Below are 18,851 nucleotides of genomic sequence, written 5' to 3'. Positions count from 1 at the left end.
TCTGGCCTGTGTGTGATGACATTCATGGCCACTGACCACTGAGAGTCCGCTCCACAGTGGCCTCCTCTTGCAGACCTTAAGACTCTGCCATCCCCATGGTCTTCTCAGCATTGGGGATGTGACCAGCACTGGGAAGGAAGGGGTTAATGCACTCTTTCTTTCTCCCTCTGGCTCCTTTAACTGGAGGTAGCTTCCAAGTCTGGAAGTAGCACACATAATAACTTCTACCTACCTTCTCATTGGCTACCAGAAGTACCAAAGTCACGCCTCCTCCTCTGTTAGAAATTCACAGCTTTTCTTTCTAAAGTCCAGGGAAACATGCCACGAGATGTTCTTGGTGACCCCCCAAGACTCCCCAGGAAGTTTCTACAGCACCTTGACCTCACTCTTGGAGATGGAGCCTCAAATCTGGGACAGATGGCAACCCTGACTTTCAATGTCTTGGTTCGACTTCGGTCTCTCATCGCCCACCACCCAGACGGGAGGCTCCCTCTTGTTTCTATTCAGGCAAGCCTTCCCCGACAGCACACGCTCCTCCTCCTTCCTGAGGTGACATCAGCCCTGGTCCGCACCCCAGAGCTCCAGCAACATGGCTGCCTGAAAACAGTTATTTACAGACAGAGGAATGCAAAACACACTGGCTCAGGTTATCAAAGGGTAATCTGTACGACGTCAAGTGTCTTTCAGACAGATGAGAGAAGAGGAAAAGAGATGAGATTTAAGCCAGTCAGCTTGGTTATTTACTGGCAGTTCTGTTGAACAGTTTGATGAGATATTAATTAAAATGGTTGGTTTCAACGCAGTTTTGAAAAATGTGAGAATCCCATTGTCTCTTTCTCTCCTCTGGATCACTGAGGGTTGGCTGTAATGCCTGTTTTAAACAAATCGCTATGAAAATAGATCCTTGGGAGCCTGGAAGCTGACTCACCAATCATGGTAGCAAGGGCATGGCAGCCGATGGGGAGAAACAGGTGTAGCTGAGCTGATCCCACCCCTGGATTTAAGTGGATCGGGCCCCACCGAGAACCAGCTGCTGGGACACAGGAAAACTCCATCCTAGCAATGCTTATGATTCCTGTTATTTGCCCAGACGTCCTCTTGTTTTCCTCTGTGAACAGCCTGACATTTGCATCTCTGACCTCACGGCTCTGCACTCCAGCCTCGAAGACCCTCTTCTCTGACCCTCAGACGCTTTCCTCTCTGGGGCATGACTTTGCTTTCCTACACATGCACCTGTGTGCAAGAATAAGCATGTTCTCCCCACGCCCTGCCAGCTGGACCAGCCTGCCCGCCCTTCTTACCACTGGTAGGATGAACCAAAATCCTAGAGTCAAGTGCCCACCAACTCCTGCAGTGACAAACTATCTCCAGTGAAAAACACTTCTTGCCAGACTCCTAACTAGCCAGAAACCTTGAATAATCATGTAGAAAACACTCATAAAATACAAATAACTTGGCAGAGAATCATAAAAAGAAAACTGGACTAGGTCTTAAAGTCCTCTGCTATAGTGCTCTTTTGTTTGTTTGTTTGTTTGTTTGTTTTAGAGGACACTGAGGCAGTTTGGAAGTTAATGGAATTTCCACCTGAGATTATGTAGCTATTTATCACCAACAGTTCCACACTGATCATGTATCATCTCATTAACTTCATCTTGTACAAGGTGGAAGGCATGTGATAATGAAAGATCGAATGCCACAGACTCACTGCTGTGGGACTTTGTTACATGGTCCTTGATGGTCAAGACTAAGTCTGCTTAGCTGTAATCCAGCTTGTCTCACTAGAAGCACGTTTAGCAATGATTACACATCAGAGACCGCTCTGTTACTTCCACATGATCCAGCCATCCCACTCCTGGGTATATATCCAGAAAAGACAAAAACTACTTTGAAAAGGCACATGCACCACAGTGTTCACAGCAGCGCTATTTACAACAGCCAAGACATGGACTCAACCTAAGTGTCCATCAACAGATAACAGGATAAAGAAGCTGTGCTATATATATATATATACAATGGAATACTACTCAGCTATAAAAAAAGAATGAAATAATGTCATTTGCAGCAACATGGATGGATCTAGAGATGATCATACTAAGTGAAGTAAGTCAGACAGAGAAAGATAAGCATTATATGATATCACTTATATGTGGAATCAAAAATAATATGAAAGAATCTAAACACAAAACAGAAACAGACTCATAGACACAGAAAAACAATCTTAAAGCTACGAAAGCAGGTGAGGGATAAATTAGCAGTTTGGGATTAACAAACTACTATACATAAAATAGATAAGCAACAAGGATTTACTGTCTAGCACAGGGAGCTATATTCAATACCTTGTAATAACCTGAAATTGAAAAGAATCTGAAAAACATATAACTGAATCACTCTGTGGTACACTTGAAACTAACATAATATTATAAATCAACTATACTGTAATTAACAAATGAAAATGCTCTATTGGGAACTACACATAATATCTTGTAGTAACTTATGGTGAAAAAGAATATGAAAGTGAATATATGTGTGTTCCTGTATGACTGAAATATTATGCTGCACACCAGAAATTGACACAACATGGTAAACTGACGATAGTTCAATGCAAATATATATAAATACAAAAAAAGAGAGAGAATGGTCTATTAAATAATTGTGTCTATTCCCCTCTAAATGGTTTGTCCTTGTGTCTCGAGATGGTGCTTCTTTCATGCCTGACTAGTGACCAAGGCTGTGTCTGACCAGAGCCAGTGCTCAGTAAACTCTTGGGAATTTGAACTGAATGAAAGGAATCAGCTAGTTTTGGCTCTAAGGCTTAGATTCCTAAATTGAGGTTCGTAAGTCATCCTCAGAAGCAAGGTCTGTGAACTTCTTGAAATGATACTCAAAATTGTATGTGTCTGTGTTTGTGCCCCCAAACACATCCTCCCAGACCCTCAAGGGAGAAATTTCAGGTTTCGGCAGCAGAATCTCAAAGAGGTTAAAGGACCCGAGTAACAGAGGAAAGACTGTACTGTGTTGAGTGTGTTTATCACTCATTCCCCCTGAACTCTTGACCTCTCTGGAGCTCCGGAGGGACACCTGAGCAGAGACCAGAAATGCTCCAAACAGAAGCTTCAGCATCAGTGAAGAGAAGGAAATGGTTCTGAGTGATCATGATGGAGTGGATGTAACTCCCTACGACCTACTGGATCATAAATCACCAACAGGACCAAGAGCAGGAGGCACGAGGGCCTGGCACCTCTGTCCTTGAGCAGAGGGGCATTGGACATATATCTGTAGCTTCTCTTATTCCTTTTTTCCTACGTAGGGATTTTTTTTTCTCTCAACTGCATAAAACAAACCTTCCTCAATGAATCAGTGAAAAATTATTAGAAATAAAACAAGAGTTGAATAGAGTTCAGAATGAAAGTGGTTTATCTGCTTAAATTGATAAAATGGAGCTAGGTTTTGAGTTATCCATTAGCAGAAAAGGCTTCTTTGGAAGCCATGGATCCCAGACACTGGGGGCATTTAAGCAGAGACTAAATTTCTCCTCTTACATGCCAGGGAAGAGAGTTCTCACTGAAAAAGCAGCAGAAGTAGCTCATTAGTCGAGTCTTTCTGGAAAACTACAATTTATTTAGTTGTTAGGAAACTTGATGACTACCTGTGCATATAGAGGGCAAAATCTCAAAGTAGATAATACTTGAAGAATTTTTATTTGATTGTGGGCTTTTTTTCCTAATTTTTTTGGTGGGGGAGATAATTAAGTTTATTTATTTATTTAGTTTTTTAATGGAGGTACTGGGACTTGAACCCAGGACCTCATGCATGCTAAGCACATGCTCCGCCCCTTGAGGTCTACCCTCCCTCACCCTGGGCTTTGTTTCTGTAATCAGTTTTCTGCACCTACCAATATCTGTTTTGGTTAAAACTTGAATTGGTTGAATTCCCAGAGCCCATATACACTGACAAGAGTTGACAACTCTGATATATGCTGGGACGACAGGCAGGAATCAGCCAAGAATTTAAAATCTGAAGTGGATATTTGACGAAGCAGATAAAGTGCACGTCCAGGTGACAAATAAGCTATTAGAACGGAGAAGCACAGCCGTAAGTTTTTAAAAATTAGGGCCATAGGTTTATTTGCATTTAATTTGCAGCACAGTAAGTAACACTTCCTCCTCTAAACTCTTAGTAACTTAAGCACCTTGTGCTTTTACCTTTTATTTGAGTCATTTGTACACGTGTCTTGTCTTCTACTGCCTTGCAATTCCTTGAGGGCACAGCTTTCAGCTTTACATCATTCAGAGTGCCTAAAAACCTTGAGAAGATACAAGTGGGTTATGTTTCTCCTGAGACGAATCTTTTTTCTTTTTCACTTTCTGCAATTAAACATAGATGCCAAATGCAGGAACTCTACAGCTAAGAGGAAATACAGTGCCAAGTAAAAGCTGAGAGGAGAGCTATTGAATTTGTGCTGGTGCGCTGTACTCGCCAAGGCAAGCAAGCCAGGACAATGCTTCCATGCTGAAAGGTCAGTGCATTAGTGCCCATAAAAATCTTATGTTCATTCTTATTTTGATACAATAAAAGTTTTGCTTTTTGCTCGTGAAACATCCAAAAGGGAGCTTCCTGACTGGGTAGGTCTCTAAGGCAGCTTTATTTTTTAGATTTACACAAAATTGTGGGGAAAGTACAGAGAATTCCCAAATACCTCTCATGCCCACGTAGATACACAGCCTCCCCACCATCAACATCCTGCATTAGTGTGGTATGTTTGTTACAGTCAGGGAACCGACACTGACATAGCTTTCTCAACTGAAGTCCATCATTTACATTAGGGTTCAATCTTGCTGTTGGACAACCTATGGATTTTTGACTAATGTACAATGGCATGTATCCACCATTATAGTATTATACAGAATAGTTTCATTACCCTGAAAATCCTCTGTGCTCACTCATTCACCCCACGCTCCCTGGCACTTATTCCTGGAATCCCTGGTAACCACGGAACATTTTACTGTCTCCAGTACCATATAATTAGAATCATATACTATGCTGCCTTTAAGATTGGCTTCTTTCACTTGGCAATATACATTCAAGGCTCCTTTATGTCATTTCATGACTGGAGAGTTTATTGGTTTTTATCACTGAATAATATAGCATTGTGTAGATGTACTACAGTTTCGTTATCCATTCACCTACTGAAGGACATCTTGGTTGCTTCCAATTTTTGGCAATTATCGATAAAATTGTTGTAAATATTTGTGGGAAGGTTTTTGTGTGGACTGAATTCTTCAACTCAATTTAGGTAAATACTGAGCAGTACAATTGCTGGATCATATGGTAAGAATCTATTCGGTTGGGTAAGAAACAAGAGAACCGTCTTCCAAAGTGGCTGTACCATTTTGCATTTCCACCAGCAATGAGTACAAGTTCCTGTTGCTTCCCATTCCTGTCAGCATTTGATGTTGTCCATATTTTGGATTGAATCTATTCTAGCCGGTGTGTAGTGGTACCTTACTCACTGTTTTAATTTGTAATCCTCTCATGACATACGATGTTGAGCATCATTTCATATGCTTATCGGCCAACTGTGTATCATCCTTGGTGAAATATCTGTGCAGATATTTTGCCACTTTTTAAACTGGATTGTTCATTTTCTTATTGTTGAGTTCAAGAGTTCTTATTTGGGATAACAGGCCTTTATCAGACATGTCTTTTGATCGTATTTCCTGTCAGTCTGACTTGTCACCTCATGCTCTTGACAGTGTCCCATGCAGAACAGAAGTTTCACTTTTAATGAAGTCTAACTTGCCAATTTTTTCTATCATGGATCATACTTTTGGTTTTGTATCTAAAAAGACATTGCCAAATCCAAAGTCATCTTGATTTTCTCCTATATTTTCTTCAAGATTTGTATCATTTTGTGTTTTATATTTTGGTATACGATCTTTTTTTTTTTGCAATTGGATGTCCAGTTGTTCTAGCACCATTTATTAAAAACACTATCCTGTCTTCATTGACTTGACTTTGCTCTTTCGTCAAAGATCACTTGACTATATTTGTGTGACTATCTCTGGGCTTTCTATTCTGTTCCACCAATCTGTTTGTCTATTCTTTCCCCAACACCATGCCGTATTGTTGACTGTAGCTCGAGTAAGTCTTTTATTTTATTTTTTTAGGTGCTCAGGAAACTTTCTTTTTTAATTGAAGTATAACACTGACTTACAATGTTGTGTTAGTTTCATGTGCATAGGAAAGTGACTCAGTTATACATATATATAAATCTTTTCTTTTCCATTATAGGTTATTGAATATAGATAGATTCAAGATATTGAATATAGTTCCCTGTGCTATACAGTACGTCCTTGCTGGTAATCGATCTTACATATTCTCCTTCGGTATTTTGTTGTCTTTTCTGGGTCTTTTGCCTCTCCATATAAACTTCAGAATCAGCCACAAAGTAACTTGCTGAGGTTTTGATTGGCATTACATTGAATCCATACATCAAGTTGGAAAAAACTGATTTCCTTACAATAGTGAGTCTTCCTACCAATGAACATGGAATATCTCCCCATTTATTTAGTTGGTCTTATTTCTTTCATCAGAGTTTTCCTCCTAGAGGTCTTACACCTATTATGTTCTATTTCTACCGGAGTATTTCATTTTTGTATGCTAACCTAGGTGGCATTACTTTTCAATTTCAAATTACAAATGCTCATTGCTGGTATACGGGAAGCTGATTGACTTTTGCACATGAACTTTGTGTCCTGCAAGCTTGCTATAACGGATCTCTCTTCCAGGTTGATTTTTGGTCAATTCTTTGTGGTTTTCTACATAGATGATCATATCACATGTGGACAAATACAGTTTTATTTCTGTCTTCTCATTAGATACACCTTTTTAATTTCCTTTCCTTATCAAATTTCATCAGCTCGGACTTGCAGTCCAACACTGAAAGGGCGTGGTGAGCGAGATGTCCTTCCCTTACTCCAGATGTTAGCAAGGAAGTGTCTACTTTCCAAACAGTGCAATGTTAACTGTAGGTTTCTGCAGATGCCCTTCATTAATTTGAGGAACTCTCCTCTATTTCTAGTTTGCTGAGATGCAATATAATTTTAACATAAAAAGTACCCAAAGTAGTGTGTACAATTTGATTTTGATTTTGTGAAAAATGTATTTTACGTCAGGGGGAAAAGGGTGGGAGGGAAAATGCTTAATTTCACTCAGTCATTTTTGGCTGGAGAAGAGGTATTTTCCCTTACATATGCACGTATTTTCTAAATTCTTCCCAAGGAACCTGTATCTGTTTTCTTATAACAAAAAAAATTTACATTAAGAGAAACGATTAGGTGTTCTATAAAGAATGACTTGCAGACCGAAAAAACAGAGGCTAAATAAAATGGAACTCTAAGAAGAGAACAGATTTGGTAACCCCGTCATCCACGAGAATGAGAAGGGAAGCTCTCTGCGGGCCAGGCCTGACTGAAGGAGCCCTGTGCCCCAATACAGCAGCTCACCCTGAGTCTCAGCTTTGCCTGTGAAATGCCGTTTATGTATCTGGCATCCTGAGCCTGGTTTTTGTGGGTATGGAATCAGGTGTCTGTCTTTCCAAGTAGTTTTGCTCATTGTTTTAAAATGAGGAGAGAGAGATTGAGACTGAACTGCACTACCTACTGAACCAGGAGCAGGAGGATGGAGAAGTCCTGAGAGAGGGAGGAGGGGCGCGCCCCCCGCCCCAAGGTTGCAGGCGGAGCGCGGGGCCGGTCGGGCTCCGGAGCCCAGCGCACACGCGGGCGGCGGGAAGGGGCAGCAGCGCCCCCGCCTGGCTCCCGCCTTCCCGGGCCAGGTGCCTCGAGAGCGCACACCGCCGCCGGCGCTCTCCCGGGGTCGGAGGCTCCCGCGCCCGCGCCGTGTCGGGGCGGCGGCGACAGGCGACAGGCGAGGGGCGCGGCGCCCGCACCGCTCTGCTGCCGGCCGGCTGCAGCGAGCGCCGCGGACCGGCTGGAGCCGGGCTGAGCCGCCGCGCTCGCGTCGCGCCGCACGCCGCGGAGGCGCTCGGGGACGTCGGCGCGGGCGCGCACGGGCCGCGCGGGGACCCTCGGCGGGCGTTGCGCCCACCAACCGCCTGGCCGCGGCCGCGGGCAGCTCGGACCCGCGGCCCCTCCGCCTCCAGTCTGGGAGCTGCCGGCCCCGACCTGCCCTTGCCTATGGGGATCCGAGAGTTTCCCGGCGGCGCACCCAGGGGCAAAAGCATCGCCATGTGAGTAGCGCCCCGGGTGCGGGTGCGGGTGCGCGGGCCGGGACGCCGGGTGTCCGTGGCTCGGGAGAGGGCAGCGCGCGCGGAGGAGCTGCTCAGGAAGTTTAAGGCATCCTCTCCCTCGCCACTCGCCCCAGCGTGCTCTGCCCCGAGGCGCCCAGGGCCGGGCGCGGGAGTCGGACCCGACGCCGGGGCTGCTGAGGGAACTGGGTGGGCGGCGGGGCGGGGGAGCGCCGGCCCTGCGGCCGCACCTGCGCCCTGCTGGCCCTCCTTTCTGCCCCTCACCCCAACCCCCCCTTCTTCCCTCCCCGCCCACCTGCCCGCGTCCTCAGTGGCATGAGGAGGTCACCGGACGTCAGCCCCCGGAGACTGTCCGACATCAGCCCCCAGCTCCGGCAGCTCAAATACTTGGTGGTGGACGAGGCGATCAAGGAGGATCTGAAATGGTCGCGCTCAGTGGAGGACCTCACCAGCGGGCCGGTGGGGCTCACGTCCATCGAGGAGCGGATCCTGCGCATCACCGGCTACTATGGCTACCAGCCCTGGGCAGCGAGCTACAAAAGTAAGGCCCCCTCGCTCCCTTTCCCTCATCTGCCGCGGCAGTTTCGGGGAGCGGGGAGCAAGCGCAGCGACGCGCCAGCCGCCCCCCTGCTGCCCTGCTCCCCCGCGGAGACCCAGGTTTGCAACTTTTAGGAAGAGGCCTGGAGACTGAGTTCTCCGGGACCTTCGGGAATTTCTGATCCATTCTGACCCCTCTCCTTCCCGCATCCATCTTTCCGTACTTACCCCCTGGCTCTGAGGTGCCACAGCACAGGAGACAGATTGGAAAGGAAGTGTGTCCTGCCGTGTGTGGCTTCTCTGTGGATCTGAGTGTTAGTCGCCCAGGGTCGGGGCTCAGCTGGCTCAACTAGAGACTGCAGACTTAGCACGCCTGGGTTTTAACTCTTACCTGCGCCTCGAAGGCCCTGATGATGGAGGACAATTCTCAGGGCTTTCATTTCAGATCTCACTCACTCCCTTTGCCCCAGGTCTTTATCTGTCCTCAGTGTAGAGGTTCTGGATGGATCATTCTAGCGATTGGCATTTGGTCCCAAAGAGCTGAACGGTCGGTGCCAGGTGGAGCAGCTGAAACTGCTGTCTGCCAGGGGGCCTGGTGAGGCTTTGGCAGTTCTGTGACCACTTATACAGATGTTACCTGCGTGACCAGATTAATCTGGTGGCCGTTTCCTTCTCTCGTTTTGGAAGGGAGAAGTGGACTCCGACAAACTCCAGAACCTGTAACTGTGAACCATAATGAGGGGGTTTCATCGCTCTCTTTTGACAAGAAGAAAGAGAGCCACTGACCATCTCAGTCAGTGTAAGGAATGAGTATTGCTTCATTCCATTTGTAATAAAGACTAACAGCTTAATGATGTTGAGATATGTTTTTACCCTTCATTGCTTGAAATTGAAATCTATTTTATTGGTCCTTGGGAAAACAAGTCAGGCTTTTGCAAATGAATCATATTCACTTCTTAAAATATGTCTATATTTAGCCTTTTCCTAAAACCCTTGATTCCAAGCCAAAAGCTGGCAGTATGCTAGCAGTTAGCCAGTTACTCGTAAGTTATTTTGCAGGAAGAAAAGTAGGATTTTAATGTTTTGTTTCATGCCATTATTTGTTTTTAAAGGACTGTGGTGATTGCATTTAACTCTGAAGGAACCTTAAAATGGTTATCTGTGTCTCCTCCAATCTTCTGCTTCTGCTGCTGAATTTGTAGCTGATAAATTGGCTTTGAATCACAGAAAGGAGACAAGGGACCAAGTTTTCTTTTCAGCTGAAAAACACCGAGCATCCAGTGAAAGAATGAAAACCCATTGGAAACCGTTTCTCTTAAAGATCAGATGCTCAGTTTTCTATTTCTGCTTTCCAAATTTCTATTAGAAATTTTCTATTTCTTATTTCTATTCTTAGCTTTCTTACTAACTCAAGACACTAGTGCTAATTCCCGCCTTTGAAAAGTCGTCTGTTTAGCCCCTAAAGTCATAATAAGGTATATCATTGTAATTCAGTTTGAGACTGGCCCCATGTGCTTTGTAGAAATTGCCACCAAGGTTTGTGACTTTGGGGGCTGGCTGGCAGCTCACAGCAGTGATTGACTGGTACGAACACACTTTGTCATTAAGACGGGGAAAGGCCATATGGAAAATGAGTCCCTTGTCCCAGTGGTGTTCTTAAATCACTGTCCCTCCGAAGCTTCATTGAAGGCATAAATATCAGCAGACGAAGCTGCAGTGATCATTGTGATACGAATAAAATCAACTTCCTTCACCCTCGGTTCCTGTGAAGATGCTTCCTTATTTCAGGATACTCCTTTTTACTAAAAGGCTTTAGGTGACAGCTGACATTTTGATGAATTAATTGGATTTTAAGTTTAAATTTAGAAAAGCTCATGTTTTATTAATACAGCCAGAGATGTTTTAGGGCAGCACTTTGGCTGTTTGCCATTTCTCCCCAAGTAGAGAAAAAAAATAATAAAGAGGCTTATCTACATTGATATCAGTGAGTTACTTTGTTTGTTGGTGAATAATCACACTTAACAAACTGGCAGAGATGAGAGGTGATGATTACAAAATAAATACTCTTATCCTGGTCTCCAGAGCAAGTTATGGGATGTTCCAAGCCTCATTATGGACATGGTATGTTACCTTCCAAGTGGCTTGTCCCCACAGACATGTCCCCACTGAAATGAGAGTGTCTTATCTGTTTGAGAGTATAAGTGAGCTGCCTTTGTAGCAGAAGAAATTATTTGACTGAGTATTCATTTTCACCTCCTTAACTTGCTTTGGGCAGTTAAGATAAATGAGGTAATTGTGAAGGGTGCAGAAATGGTCTTTGCCCAGGACTTCCAGCCCAGTCGGTGAGATTAGCAGGTTTCATGCTAGACAAGGAACTTTTTGTGAAGGATAGTTTTGTTTTTTTTTTAAATCCTAAAGGCCTTGGGTCTGAGAGGGATGGTTTGTGTGTAACACAGAACTGAGAATGAAACTAAATCAGCATGTGGGAGGTTGAGTTCCTCTTCTCAGGGACCAGAGGCCTCAGAGCTGCCTGTTTTCTTGTTTCTGACCCATCCCACTAGGCAGGATTCTTAGGGATTCCTTGGATCCCGAGCTGTGGTGTATCCAGAGCCCATAAAGCACGTGGGCCACAGTAGTTGCTCAGTAAATATTTGTTGCATAAGTAAATGGCTGCTGCCTGAAATACTGACCTCTGGGAGAGAGTACCTTTGAATGTAGTGATTTGCATTATTTAATTCTTTCTGCCAACTTACATTAGGTTGGAATTGCTCTCCTGCCTTGTCCTTCCATGATACACGCCATCCTTGGCTTTCTAAACCATAGACTGGACCAGAGTCCTTGCTGGCTAGCTTTGGCTTAACCCAGAGTTTCTCATGCTCAGCACCGCTGACACTTCGCCCTGAATAATCCTTTCTGAGGGGCACGTGTCCTGTGCCTTATAGGGTGTTTAGCAGCATTCCTGGCCTCGGGCAAATCCTCCCTCCGCAAGGTGTGACAACCAAAAGTGTTTCCAGACAGTGCCACATGTCCCAGGGGAGTGTGCCTTTGTTGACAAGCCCTCCTTTAGCCAGACCCTACCTTTCTGCTGCAAGTGAACTGTCTTCTGTTGAGCCGTGGTGCTGAGCCAGCAGGCCTGCTCTCCTCTTCTTCCTGGACCACTTCTTAGGTTCCCGTGATGGGCCAGACTAGAACAAACAGCTTCCAGAAAGAGCCTGTTACTTCTGCAGCTAACAGGATGCCACACCCACTCACCATAAATTGATGCTCTATGTAGAAAGTGCCTTAGTGAAAATTCAGAACAGTTTGGATAGTTTCTCATGGTGACTGACTTCCCCTCCCACCTGCACCCCAGCAGAAGAGGGATGACTGGCTGCAATATCTTCTCCCTCTCCCTGCTTTTCTCATTTCTCTGGCACTGAGACCAGGTGGCTGTGGAAGGGAGGTGGAGGGACAGAGACCAGGAGCAGACCTCCTCGATAGTGGACAGCGAGGCCCAGGCACCAGACGCAGTGGGGGCCTGGCTGCATTTTGGCACAGAGACGACTGAAGTAGTGTATCTTAGAGATCTCAGATGGAGGTTCTTTTTTTAAAATTTTTGTTGAAGTATAGTTGATTTACAACCTTGTGTTAGTTTCTGGTGTACAGCAAAGTGATTCAGTTATACGTACACATACATATATTCTTTTTCATATTCTTTTTCATTATAGGTTATTACAAGCTATTGAATATACTTCCATGTGCTGTACAGTCGGACCTTGTTGTTTTTCTGTTTTATATCTAGTGGTGTGTATCTGTTAATCCCAAACTCCTAATTTATCCCTCCCCCCCTCCCCTTTAGTAGCCGTTAGTTTGTTTTCTGTGTCTGTGAGTCAGTTTCTATTTTGTAAATGAGCTCATTTGCCTCATTTTTTTAGATTCCACATATAAGTGATATCAAATGATACTTGTCTGTCTCTGCTTGACTTATTTCACTTAGTGTGAGCGTCTCTAGGTCCACCCATGTTGCTGCAGATGGCATTATTTCATTCTTTTTTATGGCTGAGTAGTATTCCATTATATATTTATATATATGTATATCTCACAACTTCTTTATTCAGTCACCAAGAGGAAGTTCTTATGCAGGATGAAAGAACATCTGTAAATACTCCTTTATTTTCATTTATTCATTTTGAAGCATTTTGGAGAGTGTTTACTATATGCTGGAATACACAGACAAGTGATGGGAGACCAGGTTCACAGCACAGGTGTGTCCTGTCAAGGGACAGAGATCCGCAGATCCGTGCATCAAGAAAATAGACACATTGTTTACATTTAGCAGGGATGTTTTACTTGGCAGAAGGTTTCCCTGAGGGATATTGTCAAGTAATGAGCTCACAGAGTTTTCTAGTCCCGAAACCTTCTAGGAATAGCTTTTGAAGGGAGTCATGTTAATGGCTTAAAAGGAGGTATTCCTATCTTCCAAATGGATTGATTAATGCTGCATGTGCTGGTACATACAGATACAAATGATTCTTCTTTTTTTTTTTTTTAATGCTGAGGGGTTTAGTTTTAAGTCATTTGTAGAGGGTAGGCTAGTCCCAAATGACCACCTCATCCCTGGCCCATCCCAGCATGCCCTTGGCGACTTGCATTGAGGCTCAGAGCATACAGATACCTGAGCAAAACCCAGTTTACAGGAGAGGAGCTTTTGTAGTCCATGCTGAGAAACGGAGGGCACTGAGTTCACCTAGGGGTGAGAAAATTGCGTGTTTCAGGCTCCTGCAGGTTTCAAAGGTTAGAAGGGGTTTGTGAGAGGTGAGGGGAGAGATTTATGGAGAAAGACAGTTCCTTCTACTCTCTCCTCCCTTTCAGACCAGGCCAGGGGTGTAGGTTGCTGACGGCCTTATTCGTAATAATAACTGAGACAGGGGCTCATAGTATAATCATGGTGAGCAACTTCTGTGTGATCGTCCCAAAATAGTAAAGTTCAGAGCAGCAATTCGATAATGACCCACTTGTAAGAGATTTACAATTTGGTTGTAAAAATTTTATCGTGGAATGGAGCTTGGCATGTGAAACACTAGACTGAAAAGATTTTAAAGAGAAAAAAGTTGCGGGGGCGGCGGGCGCGGGGTAGGGAGGACATAGATCAACATTTTCTGACGGCTCAGAGAGTGCATTTTATTCCTGAATCTGAACCCATGTTAACAACTTAGTGAACGGTTTTCTGAGATACGAAAGGATTAAAATGCAGAGCTGTTATTTTTTAAGGCAGGACAGTTCTCCGCAGTACACTCAAATCACTGACTAGGGGTTATAAACCCTTTGCAAAAGGTCTGTTTGCACCTCCAGGAAAGAAATTCTTCCTGGCTTTAAAAGATGCTTGGGCAAGGAGATTTCTCACTGTGCTTCACAAGTCTCCTGAGTCTCTACAAAGTGCTGGGTCTAAAATAAAACACTCCAGTGGCAAGTGTTTGTCCTTTCCCTAAGCAGCTGGAAGAGTTCAGGTTAGTTGCATTAAAAAATTAATCCATTGTGCACGAGCCATTGAGTTAAGTGTTTCACTGAGCGTTGATAAGGATGCTCATTTGAATCATAGCCCTGCAGGAAGGAGAGGCTGACTGCAGTTTCTTCTCTGTTGTCAGGAGAAGTGGAGGGAGGGGAATTTTGCTAACAGGGAGCTGCGTTCTCATCCCAGCCTCCTCCCTTCCCAACCCTGTCATTGCTGGCAACTTACTCACCTCTTTGAGCTTCTGTTTTCTTACCTGAAAAATGGGGACACATATAACTCCTTTTCAGGATGGGCATGAGGATTCGATGAAATAATATAAACATAGCATTTAGCCCTTTGCCCAACATCTCTCAATGCTCCTTTGTTTTCATTTATTCATTTAGCAAACTCTTCGGGGCATTTACTAGGTACCAGATAATAAGGTAAGTGATGGAAGATGTAGTTCTTGCCTTCAGATCTCACAGCCTGGAGGGAGAGAAAGGGAAACAGTAGAGTGTGATGAAAAGTTGCCTTTAGAGCATTTAGGGAGCCCTTTCTCAGAGGAGTGAGTTCAGGTCAGAAGCCAGAGAGGTGATAAATCGCAGGGAGTGGGTGGAGGGGAGGTCTGGGTTTCAGGCAAAGCAACAATGTATGCCCAGAAATGTACATGAGCTGTTACTGGAAGGTAATTCAGCTTAACTGGAACAGGGCATCATGGAAATGTAGCAGATGACGTTGGACTGAACAGAAACTGACTCTAGGACATTATGCTCTCGTCCTCTGTTGTGTGTCCTCAGGAGGGCCATGGATGCACGTATGCCCCCTTACTCATCCAGGTCCCAGTCTTAGTGTCACCTCTTCCAGGCAGCCTCCCTAACCATGTTGGATCTGGTGTGGTGTCTTTGCCCCAGGCTCCCTCAGTGCTGTGACTTCCCATCCCTGTTGTCATGGCTAGTTTAATCACGTGGCTGAAACTTAGAGATGGAACATCTGTAAAGGCAATGCTTATTACTGTATCCCCAGCCCTCAGTGTGGCTTTTGGCACATAGAAATGTGACTATTCTGTCCGCAGATCACAGAGTGTCTCTGGCATGAAATCAAAAAACACCTGTTAAATGTACTAACGAAAGGCCACACACAGACACACACACACACACACACACACACACACATAAAGAAATAGTTCCTGAGAATCTACATTTCTGTGGGATCTTCCAGAATTATCCTGCATAGAACACTTCTGATTGCCTTTCTCAGTCAACAAATGGGACACCCATGGCTTCACCTCCTAAAAACACTGACAAGCACCCTCCCTCCTAGAGCTTACGTGAGCCAGTCCCACCTCAGAGCATTTTGTCTAGTTTGCATAAACTCACTTTAAAAATGATTTGGAAGAAATGAACAGGGAAGAAGAGAAAATGGATCAGTGGGATTTGAAAACGTGTCCTACAGGCAGGATTTTGGTATTGGGCGAGGGAGAGGTGACACAGGCATGTGGCACGTCTTTAGGAGAACAGCTGGAGCGGGCACTTTTGCGGAGGTCTTCCCAGCCCACCATGACCCCCTTCCCTGCCCTGCACCAGGTCCTCAGGGGCCCTTAGCAACCAGCCTTGCACCATCTTCCTCCCGGACGTCATAGATTAGATTGATGTGGACTCCTCACCCACAGTAACTCAATCCATATCTCCCTCTTGGAATTTGAGGTTGAAACCAGGAGACTGTGGTCAAGTCAGGCATGGTCTTTGATAGAGGAGATTCTGTGAGGGAGCTGTTCTGGTCTTCATGTGGATGGAGCGGCAGAGAAAGCTGGTCTCCAAAGAGGGAAGGGTAAGGCAGGTTGTAAGCAACCCAGGGAGAGCCTCGGTGACTTCCTGGACTCCATGTTGGGTCTCATTTCCATCCTGGGTCAAGGTCTTGTTGTAGCTCCTCCTCCTCCAAGCTCCCAGAGACACCACTGTTGCAACGCCACACCCCCTTCCAGCTCAGGGAGGTTTTGTTCCCTGCAGCTGCAGACTCCGAGCTGAATACGATTTCTCAGCCACTTCTGCTCAGGCCCACGGGGGACGAAACAAGGATATACCTACCCAAGAATTCTTCATTGAAAATGAGAAATCACTTCCTGATGGCTGAGATAAGAAGGTCATGGAACCTCCATCCCTGAAGAGCTTCAGAAACAGGTGGACCCCCAGCAACCCTAGCTGGACCGATTATTTCCTTACCCCATGTCAGGGGGATGAAAGAGATTTTTTTTTTTTTGCTTGGTGTCTTATGGTTCAATTCCATGGTAAGTGTGCAATGATCAGTAGAGTAATAGACCAGTTTTGTTTTCATATCTTGTTGCAAATCCTAGAAAGGGACTTGGACAATTAGGAACCTGGTAAATTCTTTTGGTTAATGATGGTGACAGGCCCTTGGACAATTGCCTAGGATGTGGACACATTTTTCCTTCATGCAGCTGGAGGTAGCCTTAATTTCTGACAGCATTCCGGATGGTAGGAAAGAAATTGCTTCTCTCAGGTGATCGGCAGCACGGAAGGCCAGAGGCGGGTGTGGACTCCTGAGACCCAGAGATTATTCAGCGTAACTTCCCAGAACAGTTTTCTAGTGTTGACAGATGTTTTCCATGACATTCAGATTTGTTCCCTGTCTGTCCATAATGCGTCATCCATGGGGCTTGACTAGATAAGAATCTATTAGAATTATTTTTTATCGTTTTTCATCGTCGACTTTGTAACCCTGTAGTGTTATAAGGATTTGGCCATGTCCTCAGAGTTTTATCCAAAGGGGTCAGGAGAAGGATGCTTCTCAACTAATGCTGGCTTTGCTTCCTGATTTTTCTGTTTAGAAATTGAGTTTGCTTATTTTCAATGAGCAGTGAGTATTTTAAGATGTCCTAGTCTCCAAAAAAGAAATGTAATTATGATCATAGGTGTGAAACAGTTGGGGTTTGTGCAGGGCTCTCCCGCCGTGCATGTGTGGGGGTTTAAGAAACAGTCTTCACAGAGAAGTGCATCATGCTGGTGACCGACACCCCGGAGGGACTTGAATTCCTCGCCTCTAAACACTTCCTTAAAATAAAGAGTGAAATCATTTGAAGAGCATTTAATTGCCATAAACAAGAACAAGAGATTTCAAGGGTTTGTTCAAACTCTCGCCTTTAAGTCAGCATTTTGTTTTATTAAATGTTTAACATAAAAATCTCTTATAGGTTTATCTGATTTTATGCTGTCAGTATGTTTTGAAAGTTACATGGAAATGAAAATTACATCATTAGTGTTTATTCTAAAAACACTAGGAAAACTTAGTACTGGTGTGTGTGTGTTGTGTTTGTTCTGTCTGTAAGTTACATATGTCCTGTGGTTCTTTCAGAATACGTGGGGGAGTTTTGATGTGGTGTCTGGAAGGTGGAGGAAGGAACACTTCAGACTTGACCCCATGGCCACCATGCTGCATCTTGAGAAGCCTGTGGGCCAGGCAAGGGCTTCAGAAAATCACTGCATGAAGTTTTATACACGACTCATACACGTTCGTGTGTCACTGATTTAGAAACAGATCAAACGATGGAACCTCCTATGAATGCACTTTCATTTATCCATTAATCTATCCATCCATTCGTCCAATCACTCACTCATTCATTCATTCAGACATCAAATAGTTCACTGCTTCTAATGGGCAGAAAATATATTCACCTCTGAGATAAACATACACTAAATATATGGTATATCTCCTAGTTACCATTTCCTAGAAAATTACAGAGCAAGGAGGCAAGACAGACTCATTGTCTTCCATGAGGTCCCACACTTTCCTTGTTTGGGGCCATCTCATGGCTGGGATCACGTGTTTCCTTTTGGTGCTTCCCTAACTAAATATCTTGGGGTGTTTTGGGTCAATGTGGGTCAGCCTTACACTAAACTCTATACTGTGTACATAATACTGTGTGGTATTTTATTGTAGGCACCATAAATAGGTTCTTAGCAACAGGATAGGGCCTGAGCCTCAGGCACTTTTTGTCTTTCTCTCGAGACTTGAGTTCTCCTGCTGTGATGAGAGTTCTAATTTGCTCATTTGGTGTAGCCCTGACCTGAACCATCTTTCTCTTCTTTTTCACGTATTCATGCAACAGCAGAGATTTCCAGACTGGCTTGATGAGCGTAAGCTGCGAAGCCAGCACAGTTCTTCCCTGATGTTTTGCGCTGCAGGCATTCTGTTTCTTTCCAGCTCTGAAGGCAGCTAGCCTGAGACCTGGGACAGTTTTCTTGCTCTCACTAGGAGCCTGAGGAAATAGCAGTGGACTGGAATTCAGAGGAGCTGAGATTTACTTCCAGCCCCATCTGTTCTTCCCTGGGCTGCTGCGTATTCTGCTCGGGTGGTTTTTCTGGTTCCTTTCAGATGAAATAGCCTCTTCTCAGGCTCTTCCCTTGGCTGTTCAGCTTAAGAGTCAGAACACTGTCCAATTCCTATAGATGGGAATGAGGGGGATGTTTCCAAGGGGCATCTCGACTTTCATATGTGATTGAAAGTCAAAACGTCCTGATTTATGTGACTGACCTTACAGAGCCTTGAGGATGGTGAGTCTAG

General features: G+C 44.6%; 1 protein-coding gene across 3 annotated transcripts in view; it reads left to right on the top strand.

The window, feature by feature from the left end:
• Positions 1-8,126: 8,126 nt before the first annotated feature.
• The window catches only part of SLC35F3 (solute carrier family 35 member F3), a 230,085-nt gene continuing 219,360 nt past the window's right edge, over positions 8,127-18,851 (top strand). For all 3 annotated transcript variants that reach the window (XR_012077239.1, XM_072970946.1, XM_072970945.1), the window contains exons 1-2: positions 8,127-8,248; positions 8,578-8,807. Coding sequence is in view for 2 of the 3 variants with exons in the window: in XM_072970946.1 (XP_072827047.1) it covers positions 8,196-8,248; positions 8,578-8,807 (283 nt within the window). In the remaining variant the exon portion in view is untranslated. The remainder of the gene's footprint in view (positions 8,249-8,577; positions 8,808-18,851) is intronic.

The sequence above is a fragment of the Vicugna pacos genome, chromosome 11 (assembly GCF_048564905.1).
Source record: "Vicugna pacos chromosome 11, VicPac4, whole genome shotgun sequence".
Classification (NCBI taxonomy): Eukaryota; Metazoa; Chordata; class Mammalia; order Artiodactyla; family Camelidae; genus Vicugna; species Vicugna pacos.
This window is presented reverse-complemented; position numbering and strand designations above follow the sequence as displayed.